This window comes from Squalius cephalus (assembly GCF_949319135.1).
Source record: "Squalius cephalus genome assembly, chromosome: 1".
Classification (NCBI taxonomy): Eukaryota; Metazoa; Chordata; class Actinopteri; order Cypriniformes; family Leuciscidae; genus Squalius; species Squalius cephalus.
In genome coordinates, this window is record NC_137122.1 from 21685145 (window position 1) to 21708219 (window position 23075).

At 41.2% G+C, this 23075-nt stretch overlaps 1 protein-coding gene and 1 pseudogene across 5 annotated transcripts in view; one reads left to right on the plus strand and one right to left on the minus strand.

Moving 5' to 3' along the window:
• Nucleotides 1-4560: 4560 nt before the first annotated feature.
• Nucleotides 4561-7195, plus strand: LOC307164760 (uncharacterized protein). 4 transcript variants are annotated; one of them, XM_079881829.1, is made up of 3 exons: nucleotides 4561-4658; nucleotides 6068-6160; nucleotides 6263-7195. In XM_079881829.1, exons 1-3 carry the CDS (start codon nucleotides 4643-4645, stop codon nucleotides 6892-6894), a joined length of 741 nt encoding a protein of 246 aa, XP_079737955.1. In that variant the 5' UTR covers nucleotides 4561-4642; the 3' UTR covers nucleotides 6895-7195. The 4 variants fall into 4 exon arrangements, 2 of the variants coding, with proteins under 2 accessions (XP_079737955.1, XP_079737954.1); XM_079881828.1 differs by having other exon boundaries at nucleotides 6068-7195; XR_013822336.1 differs by having other exon boundaries at nucleotides 4638-4713; nucleotides 6068-7195.
• Nucleotides 7196-7212: 17 nt separating this feature from the next.
• Nucleotides 7213-23075, minus strand: part of LOC307171296 — a 30394-nt pseudogene continuing 14531 nt past the window's right edge. Inside the window, exons 6-11 of the transcript XR_013824065.1 lie at nucleotides 21659-22143; nucleotides 15316-15732; nucleotides 15104-15205; nucleotides 14123-14353; nucleotides 13819-14018; nucleotides 7213-7827 (exon numbers count right to left, since the gene is read on the minus strand). The product of XR_013824065.1 is annotated as an uncharacterized misc_RNA (transcript). The remainder of the gene's footprint in view (nucleotides 7828-13818; nucleotides 14019-14122; nucleotides 14354-15103; nucleotides 15206-15315; nucleotides 15733-21658; nucleotides 22144-23075) is intronic.

Genomic DNA, 23075 nt, shown 5'->3' on the forward strand with positions numbered 1-23075 from the left:
GCTCACAAACTAGCCAGTCCTAAAATAGTCAGAGGGTGCGGTGCAACTATTTAACCCTAAGCGGCCGCTCACTGCTGACTCATAACAAAGGTGTATTTTTTTTAATAGTTGCAAGCTTGCAACGTGCTAAGTCAGTGATAGTCAGAAATCAGAAAGACTTCCTAAGATGTGCCCCATGCTCTATTCATAGTGCCTTCGGTTTGATCTATCCTGGACAGAGATTTGCGGAAACACCAGACTGCACTTTAATCTACTAGAAAATAATGATTTCTGAAAAATGCAGAATGAATCAAGATGTAACATTTATTTGTCAGGTAAAATTATGCCAATTACACAAGTGATTAAAAGCCAATTCAGAAATAATAAATACATGACATCATTTACTTAAAGATGACTCTAAAAGTAAGCAATGCATTCCTGACAGAGACACACAGTGGTGTGTGAGTGCTTTCCAACAGGAAAACACTGAAACAGCACTGTATGGGGGATGATCCTGGTAAAGGGTCCCAAAGACTGCTCTGTCACCCACCCTTAAATACCCAGACCAGAACAAAAGGGTTATAAATATTGTTTAGAGTTGTTTTGGGTCAATCCAGGGGGTAACGCCTGGTTTCGGGAGATATCTTGAAGAGACATCACCCAGAGAGGAGAACAGGATTCTCCTAAGTTCTCAATCTTTCTCATTAAACCAATGACTGCAATGAAATTAAGACCATTTTACATTTTAGAGACACTTAAAATGATACCAAACATGCTATGTCTTTGTTATCTTTTGTCCAGGGTGCGTTTTATGGCTTTATTGCAGGGTGAGCTTTGTCTTGGCAAGAAAATCAGTCCTTACAAGTCACAACAATAGTACTGCGTATGTGTCGAACTCTGCCATCTGTGGTATACTAAGTATACTTTGAAAGTTGTGCGTACACATAAATTGAAGTACTCCCAGGCTTCTGGAGGATTAGCTGGCTTGAGAGCGTCTGGAGTGCTGGCTAGACTGACTTGTTGACGTCTGTTATGCTGATTATTTCTTTATTTATGTTTTATTGTAGAACCACACACCCACAAATTCTCAGTGTTCAATGAAACCCCTTTTATTGAATCGGACTGCCCTGATCCATTCCTGTGTTCTGATCGACACACCAAGAAGAAGGCTAGAGACATTAGAACCACCTTAGAATACAATTCTAGTTCAACTGCTTAACAAAATTGGTCCTGCGAGCCGGATATCGGCCATTGCTCTTGGATAAAGTGGATCTATCAGTTCTAATATGCAACCCGAAGGGGTAAATGCAGATGGTGGCAGACCTCAATGCCATGTTCACCCTCCCGACTATCTCGAGGACTACGATCTCACACCCATGTTGCGCTCTGAGTCTCTTCCAACGCCACTTTCACACCACTTCCCCACTCATCTACCAACCGGCAGTCTTTGCATTTGGCCAGCACAGTTGCCACACCAGTGAACTTAGATCCGTCTTCCCATAGAGGGGTTATAGCTCATTTCTGACCTCAAAGCAGACTGTGGACTATAGAGATCGTTTTGTTCTGCCTAGCCACCCAGAGAGGAATGCTGAGGAGTCGTTAGGGGGACATGTGCTGGTGGATTTACTGGCCAAGATGCTTAGTGAGCTTCAAGTAATGAGAGATCATATACAAACTGGATTGCCTGCCAAACAGGAAGTCACACAGTCAGTTAAGCCTCCTAATTATCATGACTTCATTCCTGCTAGCTATCCAGATGAATCTGTCCCACCTACTTCCCGCAGATTACTTCTGCCACTCACTGAGTACAGTACCTACACCCTTGATTCAAGTGGGTATCCAGAGCATAGGTTTGAGCCTGTTAGGGCTGCCTACCAGCATCAACCTTATAAAAGCTCCAAGCCAAGGAGACCTAGGTGTCTGACACCAATGCACTGAGCTTCCACCTTGCATCCAGATGAGAGGGTGAGCACCTACCATGGTCCTACACTGATCATTTCAGACTTCATCACGGGAGATCCTAGTGAGTTTACCAGACTAAAACTTGCTCTTGAGAACCTTTTACCTCATGATGCTACTGAGCTCTTCAGCTATAAGATATTGGATCACCTGAGATTAGATGTAGCCCACCTGGTAGCCGACTCCTATCTCAACTCATCGAGGTGATACACCAACCCTTGCTGGAGTTTATGGGCCATGAAGGCCAGGCTGAATTGAGGCTGCTATGCAAACTACCTCCAGAAATGAGGTCGGAGTTCAGAAGACACATCTTTCTTCGTCCTGGTGTAATAACCTCCTGGACCTCTCTGAATGGTTACAGTATGAAGCGTGGTGTCAGAGCAGAGCGGAGCCGGCGGAGGGCAGAGCAGAAGATGGACCGGGGGAGAGCGGTAAGTGCAGAATGAGGGAGAGGAAGACAGAAGTGGTATATCCTACACCATATGATCACTCACAATGGTAAAAACCACCTAGCGTTTAACTGTTCTTTCGAGTATGAGGGGCTAAACCTTAACAACTCCTCACTACCTGGTCCAGTCTTGAGCCCTTCTCTCCTGGGTGTCATCCTGCGGTTCAGGGAGCATGGTGTGGCCATAAGTGGGGATACACGGGATGTTTCATCAGGTCCTGCTACTGCCTGATGACAGACCACTCCTTAATTTTTTATGACGTGACCTGCATCAAGATGACCCTCCAGATACTTAAGAGTGGCAAGTACTTCCTTTTGGGACTAAGTGCAGCCCCTGCTGTGCATCCTTCGCCCTCCAGCGACATGTGGCACTGCACAGTACTCCGGACGAGGATGTAAGATTCTCTGTGGACAGATGGTTCTATGTGGACAACTGTCTACAAAGTTTGAGTTCTGTTCAAGAAGCACGACTGTTAGTGGATAAGTTATGTGCCCTCTTATCCTCTGGCATTTTCGACATCCGACAATGGGCCAGTAATATAGCGGAAGTTGTCAGTCACTTACCTCCAGAAGTCAAGTCCCCTAAGCTGGAGTTGTGGCTTTCTCAAGACCAAGCCGGCCCAGAAGAGTCAACCTTGGGCCTGAGCTGGCACTGCGAGCTGGATCATCTTGGGTTCACCGACCTGTTACATTCAATGCCTTGACGATGCGGAGCATCTACCGGGTGCTGGCGAGTCAGTACAACCCCCTTGGCGTCATCCTTCCATATACTACCCGAGCCAAGGTCATCGTGCTGCAGCTTTGGCTAAACCACCGGGACTGGGATCACAGGTAACAGTCCCTAGGTGTTATAACTTTTCTTATATGGATAAATCAGATGTATGCCGGGAGAGTCACGTTTTCAGTGATGCCTCTGAGCATATGGGGCTGTTGCTTACCTGTGTGCAGAAGGTCGCCAGGGAGAACTCCACTTTGCCTTTCTTCTAGCCTGATCTAAAGTGGCCCCACGGAAGCGGCAGTTAATACCGAGGTTCGAGTCTGGAGGATGTGGAATATTCTGGATTTTCCTTCTCTGGAACGGAATCTGGAATCTCTTTTTATGGAACAGACTTTTGAATCTCTTTTTCTAGAACGGACTCTGGACGTGGCGCCCGAAGAGTGGAGTGATTTCTCAGGGCCACCCTAACAGACATGAGGTGAGGGTCCGCTAATTTCTATGTAAAACCTGCACTGTTGGACACAGCCTTCCAGGCCAGGGGAAAGGCTGGAGATGTTGCTTTCCTGGATCGGGGAATAGTTGGATACTCTTGCGAGGCGGCCATGGCGGCTAGAGACTCTGGATGGGCGGAGACAAGGGAGCACACTGTTTTCTCAAAATGATGAAACCAAAGATTCAACTGTATATGATGCACCACACCGCCACAGTACGAGGTCCAAAAATTGTGTCACACATCAGTTTTTCGTTCGCAACAGTTTGCATGCAGACATTGTCATCTAATCCATCTTGGAAGCAGTTGATAAGGATACGATCATCCCACACCCTCAGGTAACAGTACTGCAGGAATTCCTCCACATACTCATCTATTTTCCTGCCATTTTGATATATTGTGCCGAGAGAAGACTCAGGTTCAGGAAAAACTCCAGCTGAGTCCATTTTGATTTAGTTCTGGTCGTCTGTCACTATCAGAAGATGGGACAGCAGATTCAAAAGTTCTTTATTGAAATGTGCAAACACAAGGAATGAATCAGGTTAGCCAAAAGTATCAGAGAAAGTCACTGAGTGAGTCACCACTTAGCTGGTAATTGAAAGTATCTCCCTTGCAGGTATGGATGAATGAAGATTGTCAAATCAAGGAAGATTAAAATAGTAAAAAAATTTAAATAAAATAAAAACAAATGAGTGTATGAATGTTGGGAATAAAATACAATAAAAAATAATAAATGTAAAGAAAATATTGGGCAGTGACTGTATTTAATTTTATCTGTTGTCTTTAATCTGTTTCTTGACTGAGATAATGTGTAATGTGGATGTCAGTCAGTAATCGTGGATTTTGTGTGAGTTCACTGTGTTGGTCAGAGCTTCTGTCCTGCCGTCTGTTTCATAATTTATGGACAGACAGAGAGGCGAGCTGCACATGCTTCATGCTGGTGAAGGGCACGACATGAAAGAGAGACAGAGAGAGAAGGGAGATTGAGAGATGCTGATTGGTCTTGCAGGACTCCATGGCAACCGATGCTGAGTGTGTTTGATAAGAGATGAAGCCATCAGACTGTAAGTAGCTCTTCATGCTGATCTGTGTGTGTAAATCTGACCTCATCATCATCAGGTAGATGTTTCTCATTCAGCTTCTCTTTCTAAACTAAACTATTTCTCTCTTGATTTCATTCTCATCTATTGCTGTCTCTCTCTGTTTACTGTTTGAGCCTGCTTTATTCTTGTCATCATTGATGATGTTGCTTCCAGAACATTTTCATTCAGAAATGTCACACCACTTTACTAAAAGTGCATGGTAATACTATGTTTACTTTAATATATACCACAGTACTGTGTGGTTACCATATTTATGTATCATTGTTTTTTACATTATTACCTTCAGAGTCTAAAAATGGTTTTAACATGGTACCATATTCCCAAAAAAACATTGAAATACCATGGTGCTTTTTATAAACTAAAATCAATCTAAGAAAAGTCCTTTCCTTCTTTGTTAATCAATAGATAAATATACATTTATTTAATTACAAATCTATTTTTAAATGATAGTTTATGGATGTTGCTAACTGTTTGACCCAGGAGTTTTCAATATTTTAGATGCCAAACATGATCATCCTCGTGTGACGGACCCCCCCATCCTAAAATTTAAAAGACATACGTGTCTCAAGAATCAATTTATACTGTGAAATTAATATTATTGTCTCAATATTTTTTTTGGTAAATATATTCATCATTACATATTGTTATAGTACTGTACTTATTTATTTTGTAAGTTTTACAATTTGTTTATTTTAGTCTAATTATTTATTTTATTTATTTTTGTTTATTTATTTAACAATGTGTAACTCCTTTATTATAATATTAGTTTTTATTATTTATTTAACTTTTTGTCTAAACATCACTCTAAAAAATGCTGAGTTAAAAACAACCATTTTTAGGGTTATTTATATACAACCAGCACCTGGGTAAAAATATTAAAATAACCCAATTGTCATGCTGCGGCTGTAATAAACACACAATGCAGGAGAATCTAAACAATCAATATTTATTATTCTACAAAGTAAGATCGCAGGAGCAAACTAACACACAACCACATAAATCAAAGACAATACCGGACAATGAAACAAAGGAAACTGAGAACTCAAATACACCGGGAAGGTGATCAACTGAACAGAAACAGGTGTGCGGAACCAATTAACAATCAAGGAAACTAACTAGGGAACACAGGCAGGCAAAACAGGGATAAAACACAGTGAAAACAAAACCACACTAAACATACATGTAACACCAATGAAATAACCCAACAGCCCGAACCCATCATTTGGGGTAAAAATATATAAATATAATAATACAAATAATGGTGTTTTTAGCGTGAAGGAGAACCCCTATTTATTTTAATCTAAATAATTTGAATCTGTTGAACATGGATTTTGTGGGGTTGAAAATGTTGATCTCTGCTCTTCCTCCAGACTCCAGCATGGATGAAACTAGCGAGGACTGTGGGAAGCATCGCATGGTTAACCTCCGGCCCGCTCCGCTCTTCCGTACGGTGGGTCTGACGGGTCTGTCTGCTAGTTTACCACCTCATCGTCGCCTGCGTTCAGTCTTAAACACGACCCGAATCATATCGGGTCAATCTGTTGACCGTTCTGTCCCGTTAACAGGTGGATCTCACCAAAACACACCCTTAAACGGACTCAAATGCATTCAGACACGAGACAGGCAATTACCCAACATTTCACGTGCAAAACCTCAAAAAGATGATGAGACATCCATGAATAAACAGTTGCAAACGGTCAGCGTTCAGCACTGGCATCATGGCAGACGGCTAAACGCTACAGCGAGGACCCGCGGCAGAGACGTGGGAATTAGGACTGAAAAGGAAGAGTACTTGTTTGAAGAAGTTTGGAGGGGACAGACGCCGAAGATGACGAGAAAAAACAAAAATAAACTTGTAAAAATCAGAGACGAGGCATCAGAGCTCAGCCAGTGGATACAGAGTTTAGAAATAACAGACAGGAAGAGGGAACAAACCACAGAACGATACTGGAATGACTCTGGTGGGCGTGGCTTCAGGGCGGAGCCAGTATGTAAATGGGAGGAGCAAAAGAGGAGAGACCGACGCCCACACTTCCTGCCGCCCCTCACTCAAAGCGACTGTTTGCTTAACGTCCCTCTGCTACTTCCGGACAATTCCCCGCCACCGTCACCTTGCTCTCCGTCAGACATCCTGTTCTTTCCTCTATCTGTTCCTCACATCCAGAGGAGAGGAGATGCACCAGCTCAACATGACTGACACTGTCTGTCACTTACTGCAAGTGGAAAATATGAAATATACTTAAATGAAACATACAGGCAAAAGTTTGGACACATCTTTTTGTTTTTTTATTATTACCACACTTGAAAACTCTTTAATCACACAAATGGAAGTCTGGGAATGATAGTGATCAAAACATATGAGACAAATGTAAAAAAAGTATTTATTATTAATTAATTATTATTATTAAAAATATTTGAGTTTCTTTTTCATCTGGATTCTCACTCTAAACATTCACCAATCAAACTTCATAAACACTATTAGAGGAACATGTGTGATGAGCACTACTGCGATTTTTCATTTTTGAATGAACAGTCCCTTTAAGAGCATTTCTGAGAAGTTTTACACATACAAATACTGGAAACATGAAGACTGTAAAAGATGAAAGCAGGTCAATCCAGACTTACAGGAGTTACTTTTACTGAGAATTGACCGGTAAGATCCTCAGAGAGTCAATCCAACACCAGAAGAATGGAAAGAGTGTGTCAGTGAAGGTGGTTGTGAATGTGTGTAGATGTGTGTTAGTTACAGGATCAGAGAATGACACTGTTCCTCTGTCATAGTCCAGATCAACTCTCACACGCTCAAGCTTCTGTTCAACACGAAAACCATGCGACAGTCCATACGGATCATACTCCACGCTCCAGACATCAGTGTTAAAGAAAACAGCTCCCTTCCTCTGGTTTGATGCTGTAGTTACTCCAAGACTCCAGTATGGACTCTCTTTGACCTCTACATCCCAGGAGTGTGTTCCTGAGTTAAAACCCTCTGAACCCAGAACACAGTAATAATCATCAAATCTCTCTGGATTATCAGGAAGAATTTGTTTGTTCCCGCTGTCTCTCACACTGGTCAGATCATCAGACAGGACAAGACGTGGATGAGCCGAGTTTGGATCCAGAATCACAGGAGCTGAGGAGACACAATCAACAGGTGCTTTTATTCTGATGTTCATATAATGATCAAGAGTGAACCGAACACAGATTATTATAAATTATGACCCTCGTCCTATTGATCAAACACATCAGACATTTTCCTCTGATCACTGTCAGTGTTTTTAGTGTCACACTCATTTTTATTAACAGTGTTTATTGATGGGATCAGCGACAAACATTAAATGTGTGATTCAAATATTTGTGTCTCATCAAGTTAAAATCACAAACAAACAATCAGAGCTGTTGAGATGAAAAACTGTATCTGTAAAAATTCTGATGATGTTCATTAAACTGAGTCTTAATGTGTGTGTATTTGTTTTAAATACTTTTAAATCAGAGTGAATGAACAGCACTCTCTTCCTCTATTACTTGAACAAGGCACTTTAACCTCCTATCGCTCCTCGGGCACCTCAAAAAGAAATCCAAAATGTGAGAATAAAGGAAAATGAGGATACGCTTCAAGCGAAATTGCAAGAAATACTGCAATTCATGAGGAAGAATGTCATGAGGAAGTTTTAGGGAGGAATTAGGAACTCTCAAGGGGATGACAGCGACAATACATGTTAAACTTAGGGCGGTGCCAAAGTTTTATCATCACATATCTGTACATTTTGCTATGCGGTCTAAGATCGATGCGGCAATGAACAGACTGCTGTACGAAAACATAATCAGGAGATTATAAACTCACTATAAACCAGGCTTCGCCTTTGGAACAATATACCATTCCATGTGTGGAAGACCTCTTCACAACCTTGTCTGGGTGCTCGTCTTTTTCAAGGCTGGATATGAGTCATGTCTACCAGCAGATTATAATGGGTGAAAACTCCAAGCAGTATCTCAACATTAACACCCACAAGAGGATGTTTACATACAATCGTCTTCCATTTGGAGTGGCTTCTGCGCCAGCGATATTTCAAAGGACCATGGAAGGGTTGCTGCAAGGATTAACTCATGTTGCAGTCTATCTTGATGACAAATAGGTCACAGGGGTAACTGATGAAAAGCACTTGCAAACCTTAGATGCCATGCTACGACATGCTGGGTTGCGCCTAAAAGGGACAAATTAAATAAATAATTAAAACAAATTATATTTACATGGTCACATACCAAAAATACCTGACTTGATAAGCTCTATAGCTTCTTATTTATAAGGGCTAGCTCCACCCTTGGCATGCACCAAATGAACAAGCAGGGACCAAACATACAATACATTATACACAAAAGTAAAAATAATGAAACACTAAACATATACACAAATAACTCTGTGTAAACCCATGGGTACTTAACCACACACAAAAAATAACAACAAAAAAGTAACATCCTTCTTGCCTCTGAACAACCAGCTGGATGTCAACCAGTCCGGCTTCAAGAAAGGGCACTCAAGCGAGACTGCAATACTGTCGGTCACAGAAGCCCTGCGGATCGCAAAAACTGCTTCTAGATCTTCAGTTCTCATTCTCCTGGATCTGTTTGCTGCCTTCGACACTGTGAATCTTCAGATCCTTATGTCCACCCTCTCATCACTGGGCATCACAGGAACTTTCCTCCACTGGTTTGAGTCCTATCTCACAGGTAGGTCCTTCAGGGTCGCATGGAGAGGCGAGGTATCCAGAGCACATCAACTGGTTCCTCAGGGTTCAGTTCTTGGACCCTTGCTCTTCTCCATTTACACCACATCACTGGGACCCATCATACAGCCACATGGTTTCTCTTACCATTGCTATGCTGATGACACACAGCTCTTCCTCTCATTTCAACCAGATGATCCCACAGTAGCTCCACGGATCTCAAGCTGTCTGGCGGACATCTCGGCATGGATGAAGGAACATCACCTGCAAAGACTGAGCTTCTCGTCCTCCCTGCCAATCCGTCTCTACAACACGATTTCACTATCCAGCTAGAATCATCATCAATCACCCCATCAAGGTAGGTCAGAAATCTTGGAGTAATATTTGATGACCAGCTGACCTTCACAGACCACATTTCAAAGACAGCTCGATCATGCAGGTTTGCACTGCACAACATCAGGAAGATCAGGCCTTTCCTAACTGAGCATGCAACACAACTTCTCGTCCAGGCCCTGGTCATTTCTAGGCTTGACTACTGCAATGCTCTTCTGGCTGGACTTCCATCATGTGCAACTAAACCTCTACAAATGATCCAGAACGCTGCAGCTCGTCTCATCTTCAACGAGCCCAAAAGGGCCCACGTCACTCCTCTGTTAATCTCTCTGCACTGGCTACCACTTGCTGCCCACATCAAGTTCAAGGCATTGACGCTTGCTTACAGATCTATCACAGGCTCAGCTCCCTCCTACTTTCACTCACTCCTACGAGTCTACATCCCTACGAACGGTCAGCGAGCGACGGCTCGTGGTTCCATCACAGAGAGCCACAAAATCACTTTCCAGAACATTCTCATTCACGGTTCCATGCTGGTGGAATGCTCTCCCCACCCTCATCCGGAATGCAGAATGCCTGACAACATTCAAAAGACAGCTGAAAACCCTTCTCTTCCGTGAGCACTTAAACTCATAATAAAATATATATATAGGGGTGGTGTGGCGCAATGGATAAGACACATGCCTTTGGTGTGAGAGACCCGGGTTCGAATCCACTGTAAGACACCAATGTGTCCCTGAGCAAGACACTTAACCCCTAGTTGCTCCAGAGGCGTGCGACCTCTGACATATATATAGCAATTGTAAGTCGCTTTGGATAAAAGCGTCAGCTAAATGAATAAATGTAAATGTAAAAATATATATATATATATATATATTCTTTCCTTTTCCTTTAATCCTCCCTTATTGGGCTTATGCTACTCTGAACAATGCCTGAACTTAGTATTTTGAGCACTTCTTGCGGTGTTTTTGCCTCTTCACGATGACTCGCTTTATTTAGTTGTTGTAAATTGTTGTCTAAATTGTAAGTCGCTTTGGACAAAAGCGTCTGCTAAATGACTAAATGTAAATGTAAAAAAGGAAAGAATTGTTTAGCTCCTATTCCCCCTCCCCCAGACAAAACTACATATGGTTCAGTCAAATTAGGGGTATGCTAATGCTACAAAAACCTGTTTGATCCAGGTGGACCTTTGATGGTGTAACATGAGACTGGATGGCTAACAGCCAAAACAAAAGGTTTGGGGGGGAATTCTCACAAGAAATAAAAGTTAATTCTGACTGAAATTTAACTGGGTTGTGAAGTTTTAAAAAAAGGAATATATATCAGACTCACTTCAAATAGAGAAAACAATTACACAACACCATTATGATTTAAAAGATGGTAAATGCTGGCAAAATGAGGTAGTGATGTGTACATGTGTGTCAAGTCCATGTAATTCCTTATTTGTCACCAAGCTTAGCTTGTGACAGGGTCATCTTGTTGATGCCCAGGGTTTACACCCATTAAAAGACAAGGTGCAAGCTTTGACGGAGGCTCCGTGTCCCACTAATAACATGGAATTGAAAGCCTACTTAGGATTGCTGAACTACTACAACAAGATTTTACCTAGCTCCCCTCCACTGCCTGTTAAGAAAAGACACTAAATGGGTCTGGGGTGAATTCCAAATCAAAGCTTTCCAGAAATCAAAAGAACTCTTGCAATCCACACATGTGTTGGCACACTATTCTTCAGAGAAATACCTAATTATCTCGTGTGATGCCTCTTCTTATGGCGTGGGAGCTGTGCTTTCACATCAAATGAAAGATAACATGGAGAAACCTCTAGGTTTCGCATTGCGTACCTTGACACCAGCTGAGCGACGAAATTCCCAGTTGTATAAAGAAGCTTTAGCCATCAATTTTGGAGTTCAAAAGTTTCACAAATATTTGTATGGGAAATTTACCATTTGCACAGACCATAAACCCCTGATTTTCTCTTTGCAGAAAAGAAACCCATTCCACAGATGAGTTCCCCTCGAGTGCAAAGATGGGCTCTGCTGATGAGTGCCTATGAATATACAATGATGTATATATAAGGCAGACGCCTTAAGCAGACTACCCCTTTTGGAAGTGGAACAAAATCTAAGTCATGTCAAATTTTGATGTTGGACATGCTGGAGTTCGAACTAATCAGTGCCTCGCAACTCAAAAGTTGGACAAATAAAGATGCACTACTGTCTCAAGTTCGCAATTATGTGCTGAGGGGATGGCCAACTCAAGTGGATCCACAATTCAACCCCTACCACAAAAGGAAACTGGAATTAAGTGTGCGTGATGGATGTGTACTCTGGAGAGCCAGATTAATTATGCCCAGTCAGGGTCGGGCAATGCTTTTGAAACTGTTACAACAATCGCTCACAGGGATGGCAAAAATGAAAGGCTTGGCTCGATCCTATTTTTGGCTGCCTGGGATGGATATGGAGGTTGAGAAGGAGTCCCAACTTTGTGAAAAATGTATGAAGCACAGTAAAATGTCTCCTGTAGCACCACTGAATCCATGGGAATGGATGCAAAGACCCCTTGGTCACGTATTCACGTGGATTATGCAGGCCCCTTCTTGGAAAAGATTTTTTTGGTGATTGTAGATCACATTCTAAGTGGATAGAACCCATGAACTCATCAACATTGCAAGCTACCATTGAGAAAGTTTCAGTGTTTTCGAATTACCTCAGATCTTAGTTTCTGACAATGGCTCCTGCTTTAGAAGCACAGAATTAGAAAAATTCATGAAAAACAATGGGATTCGTCACTTGAGATCTGCACCCTTCCACCCTTCTTCTAATGGATTAGCAGAGCGAGCTGTCCAAACGTTCAAAGAAGGTATGAAGAAAGCGAAGGGGGACACCTTGGAAACTAGACTGTCACGATTATTGTTTAACTAACGCATCACCCTGTAGGCTATGCTACAACAGGCGTGTCACCAGCCTAGGTGTTTATGGCAAGGAATCAGATATCTACTTTTGATCTTCTCTTGCCAGACAGTAAAGTGCAGCAAAAACAACATGAGATTCATGACAAAAATGCACATTTGAGATTTTTCACAACTGGAGATGACGTATTACTGCGTAATTACAGTTACGGTCTCAAGTGGATCCCTGCTGTCATTGTGAATTCCCCGGGTCCAGTTTCCTATACAGTAGCTGTTGGAAGAGGACAAATCCTGAAGCAGCATGTTGATCAAATCCGAATTTGACATACGGACAAGTTTCAGTACTCCACCCAGTTAACAGTACCCTCTGACAAAGGGTCCCAGCTGCCTGAGATTCCCTCTTCTACTGAAACAGAGACAGTACCCAAAGTAGTAATTTCAAGCCAGAATACAACAGAGCCAGTTGCTGAGGATGAGCTTTACTCGCCTGACAAGTTAGACACACCAGCTGTACCACAGTTGCGTCGTTCTACAAGGGAAAGACACACACCTATTCATCTCCAGGACTATGTTAAATAGCTTAAAACATAGCTGTAATGAGTTATCAGAATGTTTCTGAGAAGCTATTGCATTCTTACATCTTGAAAAACTGTTCTGTTCTAAAATGTTATTGGGAAAATAATTTCCTCTTATTTCTCAAATTGTAAAGTTACTTCTGGTGGGTATTTTAGTATATTTAGTAATATCCTACCATCAAAATGGGGGAGGGGGGAGTAAATGTGGTATCCTTACTACAATACTTTATATTGGAGTGCAGTTCACATAATGGCCACAAGAGGGGACTATATTATTATAAATGGGCTGTTTTCTTTAGTTAGCTTACTCTTCCAAGTGAGTGCTAAACTGTAATCTTCTGTATTCACCTTTTGAGATTAAAAGTTTTTGTGTATATATGTCGTTCGTGTTCAATCAGCACAACACCACAAGAATCTCAAATGGAGCCTCAAGTATCTTTTCACATTTGCTCTGTTAAGGTTGTTCTGGACTTGAGGAGATGAAGAAAGAAGAAACATTCTTCTTTGAAAAACATGTCATGAAAAACCTGCCCAGCCATGTGTGATTTCCAGTGTGTAACAGCACAGATCTTCTCCAGACTCACTGTTTTGGACGATGCCCTGCATCTTCTTCCAGACTCTGAACGCGAGGTTGCCCAAGTATTGTGACACATGAATCAAAGCTCCAGAAGCCATCTGTGGATCCGGCTGTAAGATCTGGACTCTAGAAGAACATTCAGGAGTCAGAACTGCAGTGGCTTTGGATCAGAACCAGAGAGACCAGAGACACCAGCAGATCACTCACCTTTCCATTGAGCCTGGAAACTCCTGCAGAACAAACACACCACTTATCATCAAGAACTCAATAAATCAATCATCAATCAATCAATCAATGATGTGAAATCAGACCTTCAGAAAGCAGACGTCATTGGCTTTCATCATCTCCTTCATGTCTTTGATTGTGTGTGAAAGATCTGAGATGTGTCTATCCATCTCCTTCAGCTTCTTCTTCATCATCTGCTTCTTCTGCTCCTCTTCCTCCCTCAGTGCAGTGATTGTAGCTTCTTCTTCATCTCTGAGGAACTGATGAAGCTTCTCAAACTGCTGTTTAATCTGACGCTCTGTGTGCTCAGCTTGAGACTGAAATCAAATCACATTCACTTCAATCATCTAAAACACACAACTTATTCTGGAGCAGCATGAAGAGTGAGTGGGGAAATGTGGGTTAGTTAAGTACAACTTTAACTTTCTGAAGTACTAGTACTGTAGTAGTAGATGTTTTGTGTCTGTAGGGTGAAAATACACATTTTCAATCAAATCATCAGGTAGAAGCATAATGTCAGCAGCTCGTTGTCTGTTGTGCTAAAAGTTTGTTGCGCTCATGAATATGAATCATATTATCTGCATTCAATTCAACTGAATCCACATTTATTTATATAGCGCTTTTCACAATAAACATTGTTTCAAAGCAGCTTTACAGAAATGCCACATTACAATTTAGAGTAATCATGTCTTTCAGAAATGTACATATACAAAATCGCAGTTAGCAAAAATTTTAATTTAAACAATGTAATAATTTAGTGCAGAAACAATGAGCTCCTTGAAGTAATGCATTCACCCAAACTAATTAGATAAAATGAAAATGTGGAAGGTGAGCGCTAGCCAATGGGATTAGGGCTGAAGCATTAGTCCCGCCCACTGTTGAATAACCAGCTGACACTGCACTTGATCATCTTGATACACAAACGGTTGTGTGTGTGTGTGTGTGTGTGTGTGTGTGTGTGTGTGTGTGTGTGTGTGTGTGTTTCAGTCAGTAACGGAACATGTCAGACACATCAATTCAGTTGTTCTAATCAAATTTGTAAATATGTCAAAAGAATCAGTCCTCACCTTGATGTGCTGAACGGTTTTCTTTCTTGTGAACTTTTCTTTAATGTTTTTATTGTGTTGAAGTTTCTCTTGTAAGGACTTCAGTGCTGTATTGAGCTCCTCCTGAAATTTAAAGAGAAAATCTATAAGACACCAGATATTTCTTTAATTTGATCTTAATTTAATACATAAGCTTAAACAAGTGTTTATCCTCATCTTTAAATCCGTCTTACCTTATATGATGAAACCACTTCACCGATGGGTCTGAATGTGTGATTGACGTGTTTCTGTGAATCTCTGCACACTAAACACACAGGCTGTTTGTCCTCCAGACTGAAGAGTTTGAGTTTCTCACTGTGTAAACTGCAGATCTTCTCAGACCCTGATGAACGCCTCTCATTTCTCTCCTTCAGGAACGACTCACACAAGTTTTTTAACACAAGATTACATGGAGGATCATCTCTTGAGGATCTTCTCCTGCAGACAGGACACTCCTGAGTTTCCTTGGTTCTCCAGAACTGTTGAAGACACTCTTTACAGAAACTGTGGCTACATGATAAAAGAACAGGAGCCTTGAAGATTTCATTACACATGCGACAAGAAAAATCATCTTCAGATAGTGAAGCCATTTTCTGTTTGAGCTCCAACAATAAAAAAAACAAAAAAACAATAAAAAAAAACAATTTACTTTTACTTTCTGAATCAAGGTCTCAAAAATTAATAACCAAGAGAATCACAAAGTTTTTCCTCTTTGTTCTTCACTGATCCCAGATTCTATATTGCTTTTGCCGAGACAAAGTCAGTATGACAGACAGGAGATATAAGAAGTCTGTTCTGATCATGTGAGTTTGTTTCCTCAATCTTTCCCCTCACACTGACTAGTTCCTTTTCTCCTTAAAGTCCACCACAACATCCCTGTTCACAGAAAGCCAGAGTCTCTTGTCTTAATGACTGCAGACCAGCGGCTCTCGCACCGGCTCTCATGAATTGTTTTATTAAGAAACACATCCTGAGCACCAAACCAGAATCCTTTGACTCACTGCAGGTTATGTACAGCACAAATACATCCACATAGGATGTGTGGTAGATTTTTCCCTAAACCTAACTATCTGGGTCTCGTCTACAAATCAACGTCCCCGAACGTCTACTGTCGACGTTTAGTCTATCTGGGTCTCGTCTACAAATCGACGTCCCCTGGATCTCTCAAAATCTCTCCCAAGAAGCAAGGCCGGAGGATCTCAGACAAATTCCATTGAGAATCCCACCAGAAAACACGGATACAACAGTTTTTATAGAATCGAGAAAACAAATAAGACCAACATGTCACCTTCAATATGATTGGTTCAATTGGTTCAAAAGCCCCAAACATTTTCCTCTGTCACTGGCACAAGCAAACTCTGTTTTTGTGATTACTTATCACAAGGTTTGAGAACTAGTCATCGATCTGTCTAGTTTCATTTTCCCTAATTGTTATTTACACACACACACTCAAAGTCACAAGTTTTCTCCAAAGAGTTTGGAAACATTTAAAAGCATGTGAATGTCGTTCCTGCAAGAAAAACAAATGTTAGTTGATTAATTAAAAAATCCATCACAGATGCTATTTCATTTACTATTCACTAAATTCTAACCCATTTGGAAAATAAGGACAGTTGTGCCTGATTATTTATTACAGTTTGGCATTTAACACCATCATGCCCTCAAAACTAATAACCAAGCTGCATAACCTCCTGCACTGTGTAACGGGATACTGAGTTTCCTCATGGCAGATCCCAACATGATCAGAAAACACTCCTCCAGCACCCTTGTAATGAACACAGGCGCACCTCAAGGCTCTGTACTCGGCCCTATGCTGTTCACTCTCTTCACACACAAGTGTCGCTGCCCAGCTGAGCAACGTCATCATAAAGTTGACAGAGGACACCACAGTCATTTTTTTAAATGATAATTTATGGATGTTGCTGACAGTTTAACAGGAGTTTTCAATCTTTTAGACGCCAAACATGGTTATTCTCTTGCGACGGACCCCCATCCTAAAATTTAAAAGACATTTAGTTTTGTGTATAAAGACCCAATTTATACTGTGAAAAATTCATATTATTAATATGTCTAAATATTATTTGGTAAATATATTCATCATTACGTACTGTTATAGTACTGTACTTATTTAGTAAGTTTTACTATTTTTTTTAAATTATATGTTTATTTTTATATAATGTTTATTTATTTATCAATGTGTGAATCATTTATAATCATTATTATCACTTTTTAATATAATAACAATCACTTTTTAACATAATCACTTTCTATTTAAACATCACAAAAAAAAAATGCTGGCTAAAAAACTTAACATTTCTGGGTTATTTATATACAACCAGCACCTGGGTAAAAATATTAAAACTAACCCAATTGTCACACGGTGGCTGTAACTAGATGTACCGCATAGCGGTACAAAATATGACCGCCGCTCAGGCCTGCACTGGCTTTACACAAAAATAAATGACGTGGAGCAATTTGGCTGTATTGCGTGTTTATGTATATACCTAAAAAAAGTAGTAGTATGTGCATGTCTGTCTGTGTGTGTGTGTGTATGTGTGTGTGTTTGTGTATGTGTGTGTCTGTGCGTGTATGTATGCGTGCGTACATGTGTGTGCGCGTGTGTGTTTGTGTGTGTGTCTGTGCATGTGGATTTGTGTGTGTATGGGTGTGTGTCTGTGCGTGTGGATGTCAGTGTGTGTGCATGCTTGCGTTTGTTTGTATTCCTGCATGTGTGTGTGTGACAGTTAGGGTTGGCAACTTCAGAAAAGGAAAATGCGGGACAATCGTGGTTATTTATAGGAAAATGAGGGACACTCAAAATATTTGTACTGTATCACACAGTGTACGTCATTTCAGTGTCTGCAGTTAAGTTTGTGTTTAAAAGGTTATCAGACATAAACACATTTGTATTGCTTAACCTATTTATGTATTTAATTCTAAAAATAATTTTAATGTCATACATGAAACAAGTCACATTACAAACAAACCATAGTTCAAAATAACAGCATTTATCTAAAATAGAAAGCTTTTTTAACATTATACACTAGGCTTACAGTTCAAAAGTTTGGGGTTAGTAAGATTATTTTTTGGGGGAAAAAAAATAAAGAAAGTAATTGCCTACTTTTATTCAGCAAGGATGCATTACATTAATCAAAAGTGACAGTTAAGATAATGTTACAAAAGCTTTCTATGTACTTTCTAAAAGCTTTAAAACATTCATAATAATCAGAAATGTTTTTTGAGCATATTATTCCCTCAGGTAGATTACATGTTTTCTTGCGTGGCTGGATGTTAGACTCATGAACAATAATCACGTTGTTTGCATTCGCCAAAATTGATTAGCCGAAATCAAAACGTGGACAGTGAAAGGAAATTACCGTTAGCGCGAGACGAGTCCGGCTTGAAGCGGAAGCGACCAGACGGCAGAGGATGTTCGCAAATCAAACAATGATTTGTCTCAAAACAGTGATTAAAAAAAGCTGTGATTGGATGATGACAGGTGTCGGTGATCATTCTCAAGTGTCGTGGTCAGCACTTTTATCATCCTAAACCAGCAACCCTTCGCTCAACACCACCATCTACAGGCCGATGAGTGTACAGTCACTAAATGTGCACATAAATTAATTTATTTTATACCCCCCCATGGATGAAATTCTACGAAACTTAGCATACTCCCAGAGGATGTCAAGTTAATCATACACATGAAATATGGTGCAGTTCTGAACATCTCCACTGAAGATAGGGGCGATTAAAGCAGAATAATATTGCATTTTCATTTTTTATGGGAGGGGCGCAAATCACAAATGAGTGATTATGGGCTAGGTTGATGTGGGCCCTTAAGACCAACATACTATAAAAATGTCTTCATCCTCGGTTCCACGGTTCAAGTAGTTATTTAGGAAAAACTGCAATTTTGTTCCCCGGTGTTTCGGTGTCCCTGGTATCGTTGACGGAAAATTCAGTAGATTGACGGGAAAAAAAAACTAAAAAACTTTGACAATCGATTATGGGCTAGGTTGATGTGGGCCCTTAAGACCAACATACTTTGCAAATTTCTTCATCCTCGGTGCCACGGTTCAGGTAGTTATTTAGGAAAAACTGCATTTTTTGGGTTTGAGGGGGCCCAGCGCGGGGGGGGAGTGGCCCCCGGGGACCAAACAAAATTTTTCCGTAAAAGTCTAGTGGGGCTACATGCCCACCAAATTTCATGTTCCCCGGTGTTTCGGTGTCCCTGGTATCGTTGACGGAAAATTCAGTAGATTGACGGGAAAAAAAAAAACTTTGACAATCCCTATATGACCGCTTTCGCTAGCTACGCTAGCGGCGGTCATAATAATCGCACAAAGCAGGAAAATCCAAACAAACACATCTTTATTATTCCACAAATTAACATAAAGCAGATCGAGGAGCAAACTAACACACAACCACATAAGATGATACCGGACAATGAAACAAAGGAAACTGAGGACTCAAATACACTGGGAAGGTAATCAACTCAACAGAAACAGGTGTGTGGAGCTAATTAACAACCAAGGAAACTAACTAGAGAACACAGGCAGGCAAAACAGGGATAAAACAGTACAAACAAAACCAAACTGAACATACACTATATTGCCAAAAGTTTTGGGGACATCTGCCTTTTACATGCACATGGACTTTAATGACATCCCATTCTTAATCTATAGGTTTTAATATGGAGTTGGCCCACCCTTTGCAGCTATAACAGCTTCAACTCTTCAGGGAAGTCTTTAGGTTTAGGAGTGTGGTAATGTTTTACCTTTCTTCTAGAAGTGCATTTGTGAAGTCAGGCACTGATGTTGGATGAGTAGGCCTGGCTCGCAGTCTCCGCTCTAATTCATCCCAAAGGTGTTCTGTCGGGTTGAGTTCAGGACTCTGTGCAGGCGAGTCAAGTTCCACCAGACCAAACTCGCTCATCCATGTCTTTATGGACCTTGCTTTGTGCACTGTTGCGCAGTCATGTTGGAACAGGAAAGGGGCCATCCCTAAACTGTTCCCACAGAGTTGGGAGCATACAATTGTCCAACATGTCTTTGTATGCTGAAGCATTAAGAGTTCCTTTCACTGTAATTAAGGGGTCAAGCCCAACCCCTGAAAAACAACCCCAAACGATAATCCCCCTCCACCAAACTTTACACTTGGCACAATGCAGTCAGGCAAGTACCGTTCTCCTGGCAACCGCCAAACCCAGACTCTTCCATCGGATTGCCAGACAGAGAAGCGTGATTCGTCACTCCAGAGAACACGTCTCCACTGCTCTAGAGTCCAGTGGCGGCATGCTTTACACCACTGCATCCCACGCTTTGCATTGCACTTGGTGATGTAAGGCTTGGATGCAGCTGCTCAGCCATAGAAATCTATTCAGTGAAGCTCTCTAAGCACTGTTCTTGAGCTAATCTGAAGGCCACATGAAGTTTGGAGGTCTGTAGCTATTGACTCTGCAGAAAGTTGGCGACTTCTGCAGACTGTGCACCTCAGCATGCACTGACCCCGCTTTGTGATTTTACGTGGTCTACCACTTTGTGGCTGAGTTGCTGTTGTTCCTGATTGCTTCCACTTTGTTATAATACCACTAACACTTGACCGTGGAATATTTAGTAGTGAGGAAATTTCATGAATGGACTTACTGCACAAGTGGCAACCTATCACAGTACCACACTTGAATTCACTGAGCTCCAGAGAGTGACCCATTCTTTCACAAATGTTTGTAGAAGCGTCTGCATGCCTAGGTACTTGATTTTATACAAATGTGGCCATGGAAGTGATTGGAACACTTGAATTCAATGATTTGGAGGGGTGTCCCAATACTTCTGGCAATATAGTGTATATGTAACACCAATGAAATGACACAACAGGCTGAACCCATCATTTGAATTTGGATTAAAAAAATCATGGCGGATGGCTAAACGCTACAGCAAGGACCCTATGGCAGAGACGTGGAAATTAGGACTGAAAAAGAAGAGTACTTGTTTGAAGAAGTTCGGAGGGGATAGACGCTGAAGGAGACACAAAAAATCTAAAATAAACTTGTAAAAATCAGAGACGAGGCATCAGAGCTCAGCCAGTGGATACAGAGTTTAGAAATAACAGACAGGAAGAGGGAACAAACCACAGAACGATACTGGAATGACTCTGGTGGGCGTGGCTTCAGGGCGGAGCCAGTATGTAAATGGGAGGAGCAAAAAAGGAGAGACCCACGCCCACACTTCCTGCCGCTCTCGTCCCTCTGCTCCTTCCGGACAATTCCCCGCCACCGTCACCTTGCTCTCCGTCAGACATCCTGTTCTTTCCTCTATCTGTTCCTCACATCCAGAGGAGAGGAGATGCAAAATATCTTTTTTTATGTTCAACAGAAGAAAGAAACTCATACTGGATTGGATCAACATGAGGGTAAATGATGAAAGAATTTTCATTTTTGAATGAACAATCCCTTTAAGAGCATTTCTGAGAATATTTACACACATAAATATTGGAAACATGATGAGTGTAAAAGAAGAAAGAAACTCAGTCCAGACCTACAGGTGTAACTTTGACAGGTAAGATCTTCAGAGAGGAAGAACAACAGAAGAAGGGAAAGAGTGTGTCAGTGAAGGTGGTTGTGAATGTGTGTAGATGTGTGTTAGTTACAGGATCAGAGAATGACACCGTTCCTCTGTCATAGTCCAGGTCAACTCTCACACAATCAAGATCCTGTTCAACACGAAAACCAGACCCAATCAGACCGTACCGCCCACACCAGACATCAGTGTTAAAGAAAACTCGTTTCTTCCTCTGGTTTGATGCTGTAGTTACTCCAAGACTCCACCATTCACTCTCTTTGACCTCTACATCCCAGGAGTGTGTTCCTGAGTTAAAACCCTCTGAACCCAGAACACAGTGATACCAGTCAAATCTCTCTGGATTATCAGGAAGAGGTTGTTTGTTCTCGCTCCATCTCACACTGGTCAGATCATTAGACAGGACGAGGAATGGATTTGCAGTTTTTGGATCCAGAATCACAGGAGCTGATGAGACACAATCAACAGGTTATTTTATTCTAATGTTCATATAATGATCAAGAGTGAACCGAACACAGATTATTATAAATTATGACCCTCATCCTATTGATCAAACACATCAGACATTTTCCTCTTATCACTGTCAGTGTTTTTAGTGTCACATTCATTTTTATTATCAGTGTTTATTAATGGGATCAGCGACGAACATTAAATGTGTGATTCAAATATTTGTGTCTCATCAAGTTAAAATCACAAACAAGCAATCAGAGCTGTTGAGATGAAAAACTGTATCTGTAAAAATTCTGTTCAGCATCATCTTATCATGTTCATTATCTAAGTTTTAGATACTTTTAAATCAGAGTGAATGAACAGCACTCTCTTCCTCTATCACTTGAACAAGGCACTTTAACTTCCAATCGGTCCGCGGGCGCCGCACTGCCACTACTCCGAGTGTGTGTTCACGGTGTGTGTGTGTGTGTGTGTGTGTGTGAGTGAGTGTGTGTGTGTGTCAAATCACCTTAATTTATATAGCGCTTTTAACAATATAGATTATTTCAAAGCAGCTTTACAGTGATAATAGGAAATTAAAGTAACAGAGATTGTTTTGGCTTTACAGCAGCTCTAGAATAAAGTTATTGTCCAGCTAAAGTTAGTTTTGATTGATTGATTCACTTCCGTTGCAAAGATCATTAGTTATTAACTAAGGGGCTGCTTACAAGACACCGTTCGAACAGAAAACCCTCAACACACTCCGGCCCCCTCATCCGCACAAAACAGTGCCTGGTGGATCGAGAACGCAAACCTTAAAATAGGTTCCAAGGTGCAAGCCTTAACATTATTATCTTTGCGCAAACTTCAAAAATGCAAACCCACGAAAACGCAGACGGCATGCACATGCACATCACGTGTGTAGTCCATAGGTATGCACGTTTGTAGTT